This window comes from Panthera onca, chromosome B4 (assembly GCF_046562875.1).
Source record: "Panthera onca isolate mPanOnc1 chromosome B4, mPanOnc1 haplotype 2, whole genome shotgun sequence".
NCBI classification, from domain to species: Eukaryota; Metazoa; Chordata; class Mammalia; order Carnivora; family Felidae; genus Panthera; species Panthera onca.
The window spans coordinates 31,689,680-31,708,212 of NC_138345.1; the positions used below are offsets into that span (position 1 = coordinate 31,689,680).

At 36.5% G+C, this 18,533-nt stretch overlaps 1 protein-coding gene across 33 annotated transcripts in view; it reads left to right on the forward strand.

Moving 5' to 3' along the window:
• Positions 1 to 18,533, forward strand: part of CREM (cAMP responsive element modulator) — a 73,688-nt gene that overhangs the window by 43,736 nt on the left and 11,419 nt on the right. For 15 of the 33 annotated variants that reach the window (XM_078450266.2, XM_060658956.3, XM_078450263.2 and 12 more), the window contains one exon: positions 8,194 to 8,382. The exons of 9 other annotated variants lie outside the window; for them this stretch is intronic. In XM_078450266.2, the coding sequence (XP_078306392.1) occupies positions 8,194 to 8,382 (189 nt within the window). Of the gene's footprint in view, positions 1 to 8,193; positions 8,383 to 14,398; positions 14,512 to 15,047; positions 15,245 to 15,289; positions 15,568 to 18,533 lie in introns of those variants that run through there. 9 more of the 33 variants (XM_060658964.3, XM_060658963.3, XM_060658960.3 and 6 more) reach the window with 8 other exon arrangements.

Consider the following 18,533-nt stretch of genomic DNA (forward strand, 5'->3'; position numbering starts at 1 on the left):
TAAGTCAGAATTTGCCAACTGGTATGCCTCTGCAGTGTAGCACACAGGTACGGGAGTGTGAGTGCCTCATGCCTCCATCCCCAAGCGTGGCCCACCAGGGCTTGGAGCTGCTGGAGACTCCTGGCTATTCAGATCTGGCCTTGAGCAGTGGGCTGTGTACATACTATCAGTTTCTATTTGTGATGTGGTAGGAAAAAGGTTGGAAATCACTGATAAAATAATGCTAAGACATCTTAAAGTTTGGGGAACGATCTAAGATGCTGTCACCTTAAATATTTCCTGGCATTTCCCAGTGCTGCTTCAGAGTTTATAGAAGTGGTGATCTCTTTACAAGTGATACAGAGGGGGGTGCTGTAGTTTATTTTGCCTAGTTTATTAGCTGAAAATCTGAAATTGTGAAAACATTGGGTTGAGAGAATTTTGAGGCTACAGATGATGTGGAGGAGGCACTGGGTCCTGCCATTCACTAACTGGATCAGAGAGAGAAGCTTTATTTTCCCATCTCAGGGTCTTTGAATTGGGAATAATACAAAATTGTCAAACTCTGGGCAAAAGGAAATAACAGGTAAAAGTGGGAGAAAGCCAGACATGCTACTTTTGACACAAAACAGAGCTGTAAGGTAGCTATGGCAGTGTCTCCTACATGGTCATTAAACTTTTCCCTCCAGCTAACAACAGAGCCTTTATTTCTTGTGCTCTGAGTGTGTGTGCCTGCAGCAGGGGCTTTGTGTGAAACGTCAGTGTGGGTGTGGGGTGGTCAAGTCAGGAGAATAGCAAGTCAAAAGTTTAGAAGTCGGACGTTTATCTGTTTGCCACATTAGAAGTCATGGACTGTCTTTTATTGAGGTTTCTTTAATTTGGACCCATACACTAGATCCTGGTAGTTATTTTAATTAAAAGCTGTGATTGTTCTGTATGTGCTGTCTGCAGGTAAAAATTACCAGTTTTATTGGTTCATGAAAAGTGACACTAACTTTGTTAAAAATGCATCTGTTAAACACTTAGCGACACTTGCTTAGGTTTATAATTGTTTCTTCTGAAAGGTGAATACTAACATTTAAAGTTTTTAGAAGACATTTACTTTAATTGGAGGGTAAATGTATATTTACATATAGACAAGATCCATTTTAATTAATCGTATTTCTTAGTAGGAATAACTTAACAGATATTAATGCTTTCACGTTGTTCCTGGATATCTAGAAATAGAAACAATTACTGGTTTTTAGACTAGAGGAGTTTATTTTACTAGAATTTTTGGAGATTCTTCTGGGTATCTGTTTTCAAGACCCTTTCATAAGGTTTTACTGTAAAATGTGTTTTTTTTAGGTTTAATTCTTTCTTCAACTTTTATTTGTGGATGACTTTCCCCCAACTTTGTTTATTTTTTCAAAGATTATCATTTTTTTTAATGCTTATTTATTTTGAGAGAGAGAGAGAGAGCAGGCACATGAGCAGGGGAGAGGCAGAGAGAAAGAGAGAGAAAAAGAGAAAATCTTAAGCAGGCTCCATACCCAGTGTGAGGCCCGACATGGGGCTTTATCCCACGACCCTGGGATCATGACCTAAACTGAAATCAAGAGTTGGTCGCTTAACCAACTGAACCACCCAGGCTCCCTCAAAGATTATTATTTTAGATTGCTTATTTTTAATTTGGTATAATGAGGAAGTTGGGGTTAAAAACAAAAAGAAATAAACTAAAGGACTTTGTGTGTCAAAGTTGAAGAAATAAAATATAAATGAGTGTACTCAGGCTTTCCCATATATAATCAGTTATATTTTTAATAATTGAAAGTTAGCTATATGACAGAAGTAGGCCTTACTGTTTCAACTTATTTTTTTAATCACAGAAACTAAGAAGTGAAAGTTAGAATAGGCTACTCCCAGGGAATAGTAAAAATAACTCTAAATAGGCAGGGATTCATTATTGCAACACCACGTAAAAGACCTACACTTGCAAAATCTTTACTGGAAGTACAGATCTTAGTGATAGGTTCGTTGTATGCCAATTAAGTCATTCTGGCCAAAGAAAATCTTGTATGTCTCAAGAGAATATTTCTGAAAGATAGCAGTTCAGATAATCTCAGAATCAGCAAAGAATGTTACTTGTGCCTAAGACATTTAAGATCTCCATTAAATGAGAGTCATACACATATATCGAGTAAAAGCAACTAAAGACAGTTAAGTTTGCAGTTTCTTTTTTTTTTTTTTAATTTTTTTTTTTTTTCAACGTTTTTTATTTATTTTTGGGACAGAGAGAGACAGAGCATGAACAGGGGAGGGGCAGAGAGAGAGGGAGACACAGAATCGGAAACAGGCTCCAGGCTCCGAGCCATCAGCCCAGAGCCTGACGCGGGGCTCGAACTCACGGACCGCGAGATCGTGACCTGGCTGAAGTCGGACGCTTAACCGACTGCGCCACCCAGGCGCCCCATAAGTTTGCAGTTTCTTAATTCATTAAATTTTCTCTAATGAAAAAGGGTTTTTTTGTTTGTTTCGGGTTTTTGTTTTCTAATCCCTTACTCTGCTATACCTGACCTCTTCTCTTACCAATTAAGGACTATCACCCAAGATTTTTTTTTTTTTTTTTTTTTTCCTAAATGTCCCTTGTCTCCGCTTGCTCCTACTCTATTTTATGACGAACCTTATTAAAATGTGTCTGTATTAACTCATCCTTACTGGAATTCTTACACATTAAAGGTAAGTGGCTCAGTCCAAAATCCATTATAAAAAGAGATCTATGTGAACTTTTTGGGCTGCCTAAAAGAATTTAGAATTCTCAGGAGACCTCTCCTGTGAGTAAACACCAATTCCATTCCCTCATAAAAGGAATTTGCATGATAGGTGCATACATTCTAAAGTAAATGCAGTTGCATTTATAATTCTTAGTAGTGACTTTGCTTAAATTCTCCCAAGATAGCTTTCTTTTTTTTTTTTTTTTTTTTTTTTAAATTTTTTTTTAACGTTTATTTATTTTTGAGACAGAGAGAGACAGAGCATGAACGGGGGAGGGTCAGAGAGAGAGGGAGACACAGAATCTGAAACAGGCTCCAGGCTCTGAGCACTCAGCACAGAGCCTGACGCGGGGCTCGAACTCACAGACTGCGAGATCGTGACCTGAGCCGAAGTCGGACGCTCAACCGACTGAGCCACCCAGGCGCCCCCAAGATAGCTTTCAAAGCAAACATAGAAGGTATCTGCTTAATGTAAATCTGACTTTTTAATCTTGGTGTTGCTATTGTTACAGCATGAGGCTGTTTTGGTCTTTCTTTAGCTGTATGCACCTCTTGGCTTTCAAGGCACAAGTACTCACAGGTTCTGTTCTATGCTCACTTTTTATTTATTTATTTAAAAATTTTTTAATGTTTTATTATTTATTTTTGAGACAGAGAGATACAGAGCATGAACGGGGGAGGGTCAGAGAGAGAGGGAGACACAGAATCTGAAGCAGGCTCCAGGCTCTGAGCTGTCAGCACAGAGCCCGACGCGGGGCTCGAACTCACAGACCATGAGATCATGACCTGAGCCGAAGTCGGACACTCAACCGACTGAGCCACCCAGGTGCCCCATCACTTTTTAAATTTAAGTCAGAATTCACTGACTTAGGGTCTGCTGTTCTTTTTTAAAATTAATTCAGTGAAGTTTTATTTACATTTTTTTTTTTTTTTTTTGCAATTTGGAATAAAGATGGTTTTAAATTCTAATTAAACATTTACATGTTTATGTGTTTGAATTGGCTCCTACATACAAGTTTAGGACTGTAAAGATGTTAGTATCAAGTAGAAAGAAGTCAGATGAAATCTTAATTTAAGTAAATTTTATTCCTTCCTCTTTTGGTTATGAACTCTTTTTTTTAGTTTTCCACCCTTATTTATCTTTCTCTTCTTCATTTATTATGAAGACTTGAAAGTACTACTTTTTTAAATTGAATATTATTTTTTTACCAAAATCCTCAAATTTTCATCCCACACATAATCTTTTCCTTACTCCTATGATATTAGTAGCTCTAGGGGAGGAGTGCTCAATGGCAATGAGTAGAAGTCACAGATTTTTTAAATACAGGAATTTTAAAGAACTTAATACCTAGACTAGTTGATATATCATACTGGTTACTGTGATGTATGGTAAGTTGGAGATGGGGAAACCATACTTGGGTTAATACGGATTTGAAACCAAATACCATGACTGTATAAGGATGTACACAGAGACATTTGTATAACCACTAAAACCACCTTAGTAGAGCAATATTTAGTGCATTAATGAATTACACTCTAGACATACTCTTCATGTAAGGTCAATGTGCTCAACATTCAACCTGTGTATAGAGTGAGCTACTTAATTATGGGGTATAGCTTACCTGACACTTTAGGAGTAAAAAAAAAAAAAAAAAAAAAAAAAAACTAACTCTCACAGCAACTAGGACAACTACCCTCTACCCACCATTGCTACTACCAATAATATGCTAGCAGGCTTGAATCACTTAATAACAGACATTGAAGTAGAATTTAATTGATTATATAATCTACTGTTCAATTTTAATTCATTTTAGATAATTTTATCAAACTAATGTTTGATGACTTAAAAGAGGAAAATCAGTGTGCATATAATCTAAAATAAAAACGCTTTTAATTATGCTTGAGTCCCAATCAGTCTTCGTGGACCAGTGTGAACTCTTCATTGTGATCAGCAGTGTGGCCACAGATATAAGCTTGTATGCCCCAGTTGCATGTGTCATAAGAAAACATTAATAAAGCCTAGGTCCCCAAAGTAAAATTAGTAGGAAATACAAAGGTATTTTAACTTCATTAGTTACTAATGGCCTTCAGAGGGGCCTATCATTTTATTTAAAAATGATTAGCCAGATGTATCTGGGATTTGCTTTGAAATACTCCAGACCAAAAACAGAAAAAAAAAAAAAAAGTTTGGGAATGAGTGGGCAGGGAAAATAGATGACACAAAATTCTTTGTACTTCTATGTTTGCTAGAAAATGTCCATAAGTTTTAAAAAAATAATTAGGTAGGGTCTCCTGGGTGGCTCAGTCAGTTGAGAGTCCAACTTTGGCTCAGATCATTGTCTCGTGGCTTGTGGGTTTGAGCCCTGCGTCGGGCTCTTGCTGACAGCTCAGAGCCTGGAGCCTGCTTCGGTTTCTGTGTCTCCCTCTCCCTCTGCTTCTCCCCTGATCGTTCTCTGTCTCTCTCTGTCTCTCTCAAAAATAAATGAACATTAAAAAAGATTTAAAAATAATTAAGTAAAACAAAAGATGTGACTAAACTCAGTTAATTTCATCATAAATTTTCCTGCTATGTATCTTGATGTGTGTTTACTGAAAGCACATATTTTGCTATCTTTGAATATTTTGTAGCCTAAAAGTTTGCTCTTCAAATCTTGAATACACACACACACACACACACACACACACACACACACACACACAAAATCTAATTCTAGTATCCTGAAGCATTGGGAAATCTTGTTAATTGTCAAATGAGAGGTAACATTTTGAATGGGAAGATCTTCTGCCATTTGATAATGCCAAAATCAAGAGGGCCTTTGGTATAAAAAATAAAAGCCAGGTTAAAGTACAAGACTTATCAGTAGAAATGTTTTCCCCTAGAGCTAGGTTGTATGCATATGTGTGTTTAGGTTTATTTTCCACATCTAATTATATAATGACCAGAAAATAAAATGCTGAGAGGAACAAATTCTTGATATATCAACTTTTCACTGTGTGAAAGCAAAGAAGTTTTGATGGGAATTATGAGGAAACATTGAAAAAAAAATAAGAAAATATGGAAAGAAAAAAGTAAGGGTCTTTGTTATCTATTTCATGTTCTTACCCTCAGCAGCAACTACTCTCGCCTTAGATTTTTTTTACAAAAGGCTAGTCCCAAAGCTTACTAATTGCATTGGCATTGAAAATTAAGTTGTAGTTAGAACGTAAAGCCATACTTTATTGAATTCTAGATTCAGGAATGGCTCAGTTGTTTATGATACAGTTTGTCATGAAATGATAACCATCATTCATCGTTAATGCCTGCTATACACTCAGCTTTGTGCTTCTCCCACACTGTGCATACACGGCCGGTGCCTCTTCTTCTGACACTAAACTGTCAACTGAAAACACACATTCAAATATATGATAACATATGAAATTCATTCATATCCAGGCATGAAGATCTGAGGAAGCAATACCTCCTCTTTTTCTTCTCTTTTAAGAAAGTAGGCATAGTTAGGTTTCTTCCAAACGCTTTTATTTATTATAAAGGGTGAACCCTGAGACCCTTGAAATCTTATTTTTAAAATGTGTACAGAGGGGCACCTGGGTAACTTAGTTGGTTAAGCGTATGACGCTTGATTTCAGCTCAGGTCGTGATCTCACAGTTTTTTGGATTGAGCTTCATGTTGGGCTTTGCACTGACTGTGTGAAGCCTGCTTGGGATTCTCTCTCCCTCTTTCTCTCTCTGCTTCTCTCCCCCACTTTCTCTCTCTCTTTCTCTCAAAAGTAAATAAACTTTAAAAAAGAAAATATGTACAGAACATAATGCTCTACATGAGCCAGATGAACAAAGGGCTATTACGTGAGTTTCTCAGCCTCAGCACTGTTATCATTCTATAACTGATTCTTCACTGTTTGTCAATCATATCCTAGTGGTGGCCTGTCAAAGAACAAAAACACAGAGAATGCATCTTGCTGAAACCTTTTGAAAATATTAACCCATCTTTCTCTTAATTTAGGCCCTAGAACTAAAGATTTGTCGTTACTCTTTCCAGTAGTTCTGACAGATTTATACAATCTAAATGGGCCTAAACCTAAATGGGCCTTTGCTTAGATCCTGGAAAAAAACGATAGAGAATAAGTTGGAAATATTGACATACATTCCCCCACTACTGTAACATTCCTGTAAGGCATTTGCATTGATGTATAGGCCTTGTGTTATTCTGATGTGTTGTTACCTTCATTGTAAATCTAGTGAGCTGATTTATATGTGATTTTTTTTTTTTTTTGAAGGGTTCTACTTAATGTCTGGTACTTAAAACATAGGGTCATACTATTTATGTTAAACTATACTGAAGTCTCGGATATTTTAACAGGAATTGAAATTGAATTACCATTGAATTGAATTAGAGTAAAATTCAAAAAGAAAACATTTGATCCGTTCTTTGGAAACTTTTGGTTAATATGTTAACTTTTAAACATGGCTGGCAGGTCTCAGTGTTCAGAGGAAGTCTACCTCATTATCTGCTGCTATGAGCTGCAGTTATTCAGGACATTTGGTAGACATAAATATTGTAGCACAAATTCTTTCAGTAGTTATTTTTTAAGATCCTTTCCAATGTAACATTTTATATTTCATATTTTATGTTTCATCACATAGTCAAAATGGTAAAGGTTGCAGTTTTGTAGACTTAAGTTTTAAAACCAAAATATATAGTAATATAGGTTCCATTAAAAGCTACTTTCTTGGGGCGCCTGGGTGGCTCAGTCGGTTAAGTGTCCGACTTCAGCTCAGGTCATGATCTCGCGATCTCGCGATCTCGGTCTGTGAGTTTGAGCCCTGCGTCAGGCTCTGGGCTGACGGCTCGGAGCCTGGAGCCTGCTTCCGATTCTGTGTCTCCCTCTCTCTCTGCTCCTCCCCCGTTCATGCTCTGTCTCTCTCTCTGTCTCAAAAATAAATAAACGTTAAAAAAATAAAAAATAAAAAAAGAATAAAAGCTACTTTCTTTTGATAGGTTAGAAAGTAGTTAGCTGAATGAAGGTATAAATTCATTGTAGTTGTGATGCTCGATAGAATTGCACTGACCGTGTTTTAAATATTAGAAGAATGCTATTTATCTATAACTAAAAACATCTGGAAGAGTGGAGAAAATCAAGAAGCTGAACTTTCTCCCTGTCTGCATCTCCACTCTTCTTCTTAAATAATTTAGTTGGTTGGATACCACGGAGGAGGGAAACTCCGTGGGTTCTATGTATTTCAAATAATTCTGAATATAACATATCTTCAAGGGTTGATGAGATTTTTCAGAGTGTTTTCCCATGAAGAAGGACCTCCCTATCAATTCAGCATAGAGAAATAAGGGTAACTTGAGAATGAGGAGTGTTGGTAATTAATATGCCCGCAGTATATTCTTCCAATACGGGATTATTAAAAATGAATCTTGAAACTCTCTAATATTTCTTTTCTCTTTCTGTTAAGTTGCTATAGCCCAAGGTGGAACAATCCAGATTTCTAACCCAGGATCTGATGGTGTTCAGGGACTACAGGCATTAACAATGACAAATTCAGGAGCTCCTCCTCCAGGTGCTACAATTGTACAGTATGCAGCACAGTCAGCTGATGGCACACAGCAGTTCTTTGTCCCAGGCAGCCAGGTTGTTGTGCAAGGTACATTTTATTAATCTAATACATTTAGAATACACTATCACACCATTTAGTGGTGATTTTATAGTTTTGTGAAATATACAGGAGGCAGATTTGGGGTGGGGGGAGGCACTTTAAAAGGCTTGAAGAGGGAATATTTTAGTACGTTAAACAAGCTAAATTATATGATTTTTACTTTTTCGTGGGCTTTATTGGCTCTAAAGAAAGGTTCCAATCAGGGTAGCATGATGCGGAAAAAGGACTTGGACACATGAGAGAATTTTTTAATTAATTAAATATCCTTTCTCTGGGGGTTATAAATATTATACCTAATACATATTTTTATTACCTGGTCTATGAAGATTTAAGTATCCAGTGCATGGTGTACTGAATTGGGGGTTTTCCCCAGATGTTACACTCAAGTCTAAGTTCTAGACATCTCATTCCAAAACAAATGCTGATATTTGTTTCTCTAGACCATTCTAGGTATCCACTCTATTTCATATGGAAGTAGTGACATAAAATAGTTGGGATGTAGCCCTAAGCTTTCAGGGTAACCTAAGATTTCAGTTAAATTCAAGTTATACATTGTTTTAATATCATTCATTTGTGCTCATAATAACTATAATGTGTTTAATACAACTTGCAAAAACCCTATATTTTAATTTATAACTCTATTCCTCTTGGCATTTGCTTAGATGTTCGATGTAGCACTAATTTTAAGGGGGATAATATTCATTCTTTTGGTTTGAAAGTCTTGCAAGTGTGGAAAAAAAGCAGATTCTGACTGACGAGTCTCTTGATAATTAGCTTTACTGTTAGGTGTTTTGGAGGTTAATGTGGACTATAATAAAAGTATATGGAGAACTGAAGGAGTTCATTTATGGAGTAAAAAAATCCATAGTACTTCCCTAGTATTTTGTTTTCTTTACTTTGTAAAATCAAAATCATCTGTTTTATTTCCCGATTCCCATGAACCCTCTATGTCTAAATAAATAATCATAAAAAGTCATCATTTCTTCTAATTTATCTTTTTTTATGTGGAAAATCTACTGTAAACCTGATATTTTAACATAAGGAGAGCTTTAAAAATGTTTTGTGTTTTGCATAGATAATACAATAATGAGTTTTGTGCTTTTGGGGTTTTATTGAAGGAATCTTCTCTTCTGTAAGCCAAAGACATTTTTCTATATTAGTTATATTAGCTTTATAGCTTTACCTTTCACATTTATGTCCTTAGTCCACCCCAGGTCCACTTCTGTATATGGTATTAGGTGGGAATTCACTGTCATTTTTCTCCACATATGGAGCCAGTTTTCTCCTACTAATGGTTTACCCTTTCCCCATTAACTTGTGGGGCAATGTTAATTATATAGTAAGTTCTCATGTATTCTCAGATCTGTTTCGGAACTGTCTATTTTGTACTATTGGTCTCCTTTTCTGTATGCCAGTACCATACTGATTTGTTCTCAAACAGAACAAGTTTCCCTTTTTTATCTTAAAAAAAAAAATTCTATTAGTGCTGATTTAGCTTTTATGACCCATTATTCTTCCATATACATTTAGAACAAATTTGAGTTTCTAAATAATGATACAATAATAAAACCAACAATGAGGTTGCATTTAACTTATAGATTAATTTAGGGGAAACTGAAGTCTTTTTTTTAATTCAAATATAATTGACATATATCATTAGTTTCAACTGTACTGGTTTGACATTTGTTTAAAATACAGTAAGTGATTACAAGTAAGTCTAGTTAACATCCATCACCACAGTTACAAATTGCTTTTTTCTTGTGATGAGAACTGTTAAGATTTAGTCTCTTAGCAATTTTCAAATAGGTGACATAGTATTATTAACCATAGTCACCATGCTGTACATTATATCCCCAGGACTTTTTTGTACCTTTTGATCCCCTTCACCCATTTTACACCCTTCCTGCCAGCACCTCCCTGGTGCCAGCACCTGTCATCTCTGGCAGTCACCAGTCTGTTCTCTGTATCTGAGTTCTGGGTTTTTTGTTGTTGGTGGTGAAGATTCCACTTGCAAGTACCATCATACAGTGTCTTTCCTTTGTCCGACTTCACCTAGCTTATTGCCTTCAAGTTCCACCCATGTTGTCACAGATAGCAAGATTTCCTTCTCTTATGTATAATAATAATCCAGTGTGTGTGTGTGTGTGTGTGTGTGTGTGTGTACACACACTACATTTTCTTTATCCACTCACCTATCAATGGACACTTAGGTTGCTTCCATATCTTGGCTATTGTAAATAATGCTGCAATGAACATGGGAGTGAATATATCTTTTCCAGTTAGTGTTTTTGTTTTCTTCGGGTAAATACCCAGTAGTACAATTGCTGAATCATAGGGTAGTTCTATTTTTAACTTATTGAGGAACTTCCATACTGTTTTCTATAGTGCTGCACTGATTTACATTCCTACCAACAGTGTACAAGGGTGAGGGAGAACTGAGGTCTTCATAATGTTAAACTGACCTATTCCAAAGCACAGAAGGTCTCATTTATGTAGATCTTATTTTAACTTTTTTTAACAGTTGAAAATTTTCTGAATGGAAGTCTTCCATATTCTTTGTTAAGTTAGTTCCTAAATGCTTTATGGTTTTTGTTGCTAGTATGAATGATACATTCTTCAGTAGTTGCTGGTGTAGGGAAATATCACTAACTTTTTAAAAAGTTTTTTTTATTTATTAATCTTGCCAAACTGAAAATTACTTCTAGTAACGTGCATATTCTTTGTGAATCTATCTCTGATAGTATGTGAATGTTTATATCAAATACTAGTAAGATGTTTGTTTCTTCCCTTTCAGGCTTTATTCCTTTTGTTTTCTTTTTTGTCTTTTCCTTTTTTGCCCTTTCCTTTCCTTTTTCTCCCTTCTCTTTAAAATACTGGTGGTTAGGAGTTCCACTTCTATGTTCAATACAGGGTCAGTGGGCATTCTCATGTTCCTCCCTATCACCTTACATCCTGTCATTCCTTTGGAAGGTCACAGCAATTTGTGAGTTCTCAGACCTTTTCTAGATTGATCCCTCAGCAGTATTTAACACGGTTGACTTCTGCTTCCTTCACTTTCCTGATACTGTATTCTTACCATTTTTTCTTCTCTTTCTTCTACATCTCTTTCAGTCTCCTTGGTTGGTCCAGTCTTCTGCTGCTCATCTCTTCAGTGTTAGTGGTGTTAGTCAAGATTGAATCCTGGACCCTCTTTCATCTGACTTGAGCACTCTGCCTGACCATGGCTTCAGTTCAATGTGACCATGCCCCTGACTCCAGCTGGCTACTTAGAGGTTCCACACACATCTCTTGACTTTTTAAGACCAAAACCACATCCATTTTCCCCACCCCAGTTCTCCTTTGGTTTACCCTATTTCAGCAATGAACTACTGCCCAGCCTGTTGCTTCAGGCTAGAAACCCGTGTGTCATCCCTTCTTCCTCCCAGCCAAACCACACATCTCTCCACCCCTCTCCACTCTGTCCTCATTCTACTTCCGGCTACCGTCCCCTCTGACCTGTCATTCCCTCTGCCAGGTGGCTGCCCTGAAGCTGGTAGTTGTGGAGTAGCTTCCTGATTTTCCTAATCATGCTAGAGGTGGCAGATCCCTTTTTGGCCCAGTTTTTTTGAGAATCGTTCCTGAAAGTTCAGGCTCCCTTTCTTCATCCCTCTCAGTAATTCTGGGAGCTACTAATAATCCTTAAAAACAAAAGTCTCTGCCTTCAACCTTTTCTTTTTTCCATTTTACTCTCACTTCTGCAGTTCAGAGTGGTATTTCTAAAATTCAAATCTAATCATGTCAGTCTCCTGTTCAGAATTCTTCAGTGATCGCCTGTTTCTTGTTAGACAAAGTCCAAAATCTTTAACACCCAAATTGCTGCTTGATCTAGGCCTTGCTTCCTTTACTAGACTTCTCCCTCTTTTGTAATGCAGCTGTGTGCTGGTTTTCTTTAATTTTCTGTGCTGTGCCATGCTCTCTCACCTTTCCAGGGCTTCACACTTAGCCATTGCCCTGACAGGAACACTTATGCCCATCATTTGCAGTATTTGGGCTTCATCTTAGATAGTATGTCCTCCAGGAAGCCTTGCCCGATCCTGCAGATCTGGTTCAGGAAATGTGCGGTCAGTTCCTATTGTACCTTCTTTGACTATGTGAGACATGCTTAGACAGTAACTTCTGTTTCGATAGGGATCCTTAGTACCTAGCACAGTCCCTGGCATATGATAAATGTTTAATAACTATTTATTAAATGAAAGTGAAATTCTCTTCTTCTGTGAAAATGTTATTAGTTCTATGTGCTGGTTAACTGAGTTTATCTGGTCCATGGAATGTATTAAAACTTCACTAACAGCAGTAATCAACCAAACAGCGAACTTCCTTCTTTCCTTTCTTTCCTTCACCTTTTTTTATACTAATATTTATTGAACACCTAAGTGCCAATTTAAAGAAATTAGATTAAAATCAATTTGAACTTTCTGAAATTGGTAATAAAATTGACCAGTACCCTTGAACCCAAACCGTTAGGTAGGGCTGGAATGGAAAAGAGTCTGTCATGGAGCCTCTGATTGGGATCGATGTCCGGGTTGATCTCCAGACTTTCTTACTTAACTAGATGTCTTCAGTTCATGTGCTTTGGAGAATTAGTAGAATCTTGAATACTCCCAGAAATTCCACCTCCATCTGAGTATAAAGTCCTGCCTTTATTAAAAAGTGCTTAGTTGAATAAGGCAAAAATGTGGTGGAATGCCCTTTCGTTGGCATAAGGTTAGGTTGAATTCTAATCATGTAAGTGAATGGGTTTTATTCAACCCACTGGAGAAGATAAAAGGCCTGAGTGCCGTGTCACTTATTTTTGTGTAGTAGACATGCAAATCCTTTCTTTTCCCAGACTATGGTCTGTTATATGGAACAAGACCTAATTTTTTGTCTAACCTTGCCACTGTTAAATCTCCTGTAATGATCTAGCTCTTCATGCACTGAACATTCATTAAGTGATCCAAATAACATTTGGCATTAAAAGAAAAATTATGAGGGGCACCTGGGTGGCTCAATTGGTTAAGCGTTCGACTTTGGCTCAGGTCATGATCTCGCAGTTTGTGAGTTCGAGCCCTGCATCAGGCTCTGTGCTGACAGCTTGGAGCCTGGAGCCTGCTTTGGATTCTGTGTCTCCCTCTGTTTCTGGCCCTCCCCCACTCACACTCTATCTCTCTCTGTCTCTCTCTCAAGAATAAATAAACATTAAAAAAATTTTTTTAAGAAAAATTATGAGTAGTAATTGTGATTTATTTATGAATTTTTTTTAAATCCCCGAATTCTTTTCATGGGATTTTAACTTAATAAAATAATTGAGCCTCATGAAGTTGCTGTTTTGTGGGTCAAAAAGATCAAATAGCAAATTCCTGTGGTTCAAACTAATATTTATGGAAGAATGCTACATAATAGTGGTTACATTTGGCACAGTGAATTTTTTAAATGTATTTACTCCTTTTAAGTGAAATTAGCAAATTCTGTGTCACCTTAGGAACAGCTGGATTTTATGGTGCTGTAGCAATAGTACAACGAATAAAACTGTTAAGTGAATGAAGGTGGATGGATATTTCTTTCTTGATGAATTTAGAAGTGTCTAAGAAATACATTTCTGTGTATTTCACAATGTTTTTCTGGGCTGATTATCAGGTTTTTGTTGTTTTTAATCTCCATGTTTTTTCTCCTAAGTTACGAAAAATGTAGTTTATACCCTCGTTTTTCTAGAAACCTTGGATAGAACAATAATAAAGAAGTTAGTTGCTCCATAAGAAACAATCTTGGAACTTAATGCTAATGAGTTGGGTTTTTTTTGTTTTGTTTTGGTTTTTTTGCCAGAGCCACCACAGATTTCTATGTAAAAATAAGAAACAAAAACATTAATATGGTTTATTACAGGAAGGTTTTTTATAGGGGTTTGGTTTCATTGAGCTCCTCTGTGACAAAGCAAATTGATGGCAGTGATAGGCTAATGATGTCATTGTGATGTCAGTTACTCCTACTTATCCTGCACATGCTTGCTAGTTTGGAACACTGTATGTGGACCTGTGATAGGGGAGGCAAGACAATTCTGTATGCAGAAGCCCATCATGGCTGTAACTGGAGATGAAACAGGTAAGGATTTTAGAGAGAGATTTAAATTAATTCTGATTTTTTTTTGAAGTTTAGAAAAATGAGGACCCTCAGTGTTTCAAAAAGTGCTAATTTTCTATTAGCTGAGGGGTAAGAAGTTTCCTTTAATATGTATCTGTATGTATTCAACACACTCTGTTAAAGCATCTTAGTGTAAGTGCTTCTTTGCTCAGCATATCGTTTGTTTGACCAAGGCAGTAATCCTGTCTCTCGTCTTCCACATACTGCTTTACTAAAATAAGCTGTTACTTCATCTGCAACCTGTTGCAAATCCAATGCAGCTACAAGTTAAACATACGTAGTGTTCAACTTGTAAAAAATTAAGCTTCCGATTTCATTGTTGTGTACAAACGTCGCTCCAAAACAGAATAGGAAAACCCATCGTGTTAGGGGTGTTTGTGTGCCTACTTGTTTCTTTCCTCCTGTATTTAAAATGGTCTGTACCTCAGCTAATCGAGTTCAAAGAGCTGACGTCACTACATTTCCTGGAATCGTGTTCCGCAGGGAAGTGGAAAAGTTAAACTCCAAGCGAGCTGCACATTGACGTCAGCCCCGAGTCATGCTGTGATTTAGTCAGTTCCTTTCTGCTTTGTCAAGTGCTGCTGACAGATTTAGAGCTGTTAACTAGCTCGCCGCTGCCACTATCTCCAAGATCGCTCTTAGACTGAATAGCTTTTCTCGTAAGCCTTACTTTAACATTTCTCTTGATCTTGAGGTAAGTATCTGCTTGACGAGGGGGAACGCTTTGTGAAACCTGTAATGCTTGGCTGAGCAGAACTCCGCAGCCGTCTGTCCCGCTGTGGACGGACGTGGGAAGGCTGCGCCTCCTGCTCAGGCCGCCCGGCACGTGCCCGGGGAGAGGTGGGCTCAGGAGCTCCAGGGTTTCCGTACCCTTTGGTGGCTCCCGGCACTTGCTAGTCAGAGTGCCCTCTAGTGCTCAGTCAGGGAAGTGCGGGGCTTAAATTGTTTCCCACCCCGTCACAGTGCTTTAAAGTTGTGGTCTGAAATCCTTCCGTGGTTTGCTTTTCTTAAGTACAGGTAATGATTCTGACTTAGTTACTAATATCCTGTATGTGGTTGCATCGTTGTTTATTCAGGGATGTCTCATTTCTAACTCTGTTCTGAATTTGCACTTGAATTCCTGTAGAATGGATGATTATGAACAGCTTCACCACGGTTTAGTTTTTCAGAGTTAGTGGGTCTCGGTTCTCTTCCTAGATGAGAACATTCCATTGTTTTGAGCAGCTAAAACCGGTATTAAAGCGTTTTGAAAATTATCTTGAGGCACTATTATTTTTCTCAGGAGTTTTTATGAAATTTTAGAGAAGCTATAGGTTACAGAAGTTCTCAAATAACAAATTTATTGTAAGATATAGATGGACTTAATCTCAAATACTACATGTCATATGCTAGAAGCAAAAGGCATTTTGCGCATATGTTTATTTGCTAAAAATTTTAATTGGTTTATATCTTTCTTACTAACTTTTAATTCCAATTCTCATGTCTAACCATGAGAGAAAAGTAAAATATAAAAGATTTGAAAATACACAGAATATATTTAAAGATGAAAGTTAAAGGTAAAAATTTGCATATATTTTTAACCATTGTTTGTAAATAAGTGAACATTTTTATACATTTATGTGACACAATGAGCATACACCATCCTTGAATGGATTTTTTTTCAGTTTTATTCATAATGGTTAAACATGAGTTAGTTTTTCCAAATTAAAAATTTCCAAATGCTAAAACTAAAAAATGTCAAACTTTTTTCACAAGACCTCATTTAGTTTTGGAAATCATTATTTTTAGAATCTGATTAGTTTTCACAGAACCAATTCTATTTTGAAATGCTGTTTAAAAATGAGAAACTTTTTTTTTTTTTTTTTTTTTTTTTTGAAGAGCCCAAAGAGCATAGGGTTTAAGAGACTTTTTTGAAAGAATAGTAGAGCAGCTTTAGGACCCACCTTTGGATTATATCATTTTGGGCTACTTGTGTGGATTGGTGAACCAAATGGACTGATCTAGATATTTGGCTTATGCACTTTTTTTACCATGGCCCACATTTTACATAATGATGCAGTAGACCTGTGTGTGTGTGTGTGTGTGTGTGTGTGTGTGTGCATAAAACAAATTTTAAAAATAATGCTTATCTTTACATATAGTAAAGATGATGTACTTTTCTATTTTTTTTTTTTAATTGCTATTCTTGGCTCATGAAATTGATTTTATAGCTTACTAATGGGCTACAACTTGTAGTTTGAAAAACTGATGTAGACCAAAATCAGGTTCCTAACAATGACTGGTCTGGGAAGAGTTTTTATGAGTTTTTAATGTTTAAAATTGAGAGAGAAAGAGAGAGCACAAGCAGAGGAGGAGCAGAGAGAGAGGGAGACACAGAATCTGAAGCAGGCTCCAGGCTCTGAGGTGTCAGCACAGCGCCCGACGCGGGGCTCGAACCCATGAACTCCCAACTCATGGATCCTGACCTGAGCTGAAGTTGGACACTTAACCGACTGAGTCACCCAGGAGCCCCTAGGAGTATTTACTTATAGGATCATAGAATCAAAGGCAGAAAGCGAATACCTAAGGTTTATAGAATTGTATTATTGATTCTTTTGGGTATAGTCTAATTTTTTGTTAGAAATAGTTTTTGGCTTTATTCATAAGCTGATTATGTTAAGAGCCTAATTCCATATGTTTTAGTCTCTGAGTCTAAAAAATTCTAATATGTTGTATTCAGCCTGGATTTCTGAACTGTTAGAAACAAACATTCCAACTTATTCATATTTGGAAAATAATATCTTAGTTAATATTTGATGCATGAGAATAAGAATACGTTTCACCTTGTGAAAGGGGGGTACTTGAAAAGGTTTTCGTTTGGGAATTTTCACATAAAGAATGGTTTGGATTAGGTGTAACAGCTTAAATTTGGTAGCAAAGCAAGTTATAATTATGTTGTAAGTGGGAAAAAAAACCCAAGTCATTTATCTGCCTTAAGTTTTAATTAAACTCCAAATGTGTATGGAGGTTTACTGGCATTTCTATTGTGCTATTTTCCCACTATTTTTGAAAAAATTTCAGTGAAATATAATTTGGGATGATTGTAAAACTCTGCCTGGTTTTATTTGCCTATATGACTATATCACCTAATAAAATAATTATACTTTGCATTTATGTAAGCATTAAAATAAAAAAATAACAATGTTGGAGTATACATACAAATACAGATGTGGTCAGTGCTATCAAAGAAACTATCAGATCATGAGAGACCTATAGGAAGCAGGTAATATAGGTTAAGGTAGGCCTCACTGAAGAAACTATATTTAAATACCCAAAAGGAGAAGCATTTTCCATGTATTCTTACTGATGCACTCCGAGCAGATACTATTATATTCATTTTTTGTATGACAACATGGGTCAGTGTGGTAAATAACTCTTCCAAGTTTACAAAGCTAACAAGTGGTGAACCAGTTTGGATCTTCAGACTTCCAGAACAGACCTTGTCTCGTTCTGTTTCCACAGAACATTCACACAGAACATTGCTCCACAAAGGTCACCTGAGAAATTAATGCTAATGTTAGATGTTAATGTTAATGTTAGATGAGTTACCTATCATAGAATACTACATGCTAGTTATAAAACATACAAAATTAGGTTAGCATCATTTTAAGTAGTCAAAGTGGATTTTTTCTAGAGTATTTATTATTACTCTCATAGGACAATAGAGTGTGTATTTGCTATGATATAGAACCTTTAATTTCAATATTTATAATTTCTCATCTACGTAAACTTTTTTTGACTCAAGATTTTCACTTAAACAATTCAGGAAGTTCCCTCTATGTACCTTAAAGTAAAAATATTTAATGGCTTAATTCTTTGTGGTCTATGTGTCATAGTTATTGTAACAAATTTGAAAATGTTCAGTGTTTAAACAGTCATGTTTATATAGGGTTTAATTTTCCTGGGAAAAGTAGAGCAGTGGAGAAGGAACAGTCTCTGACAGT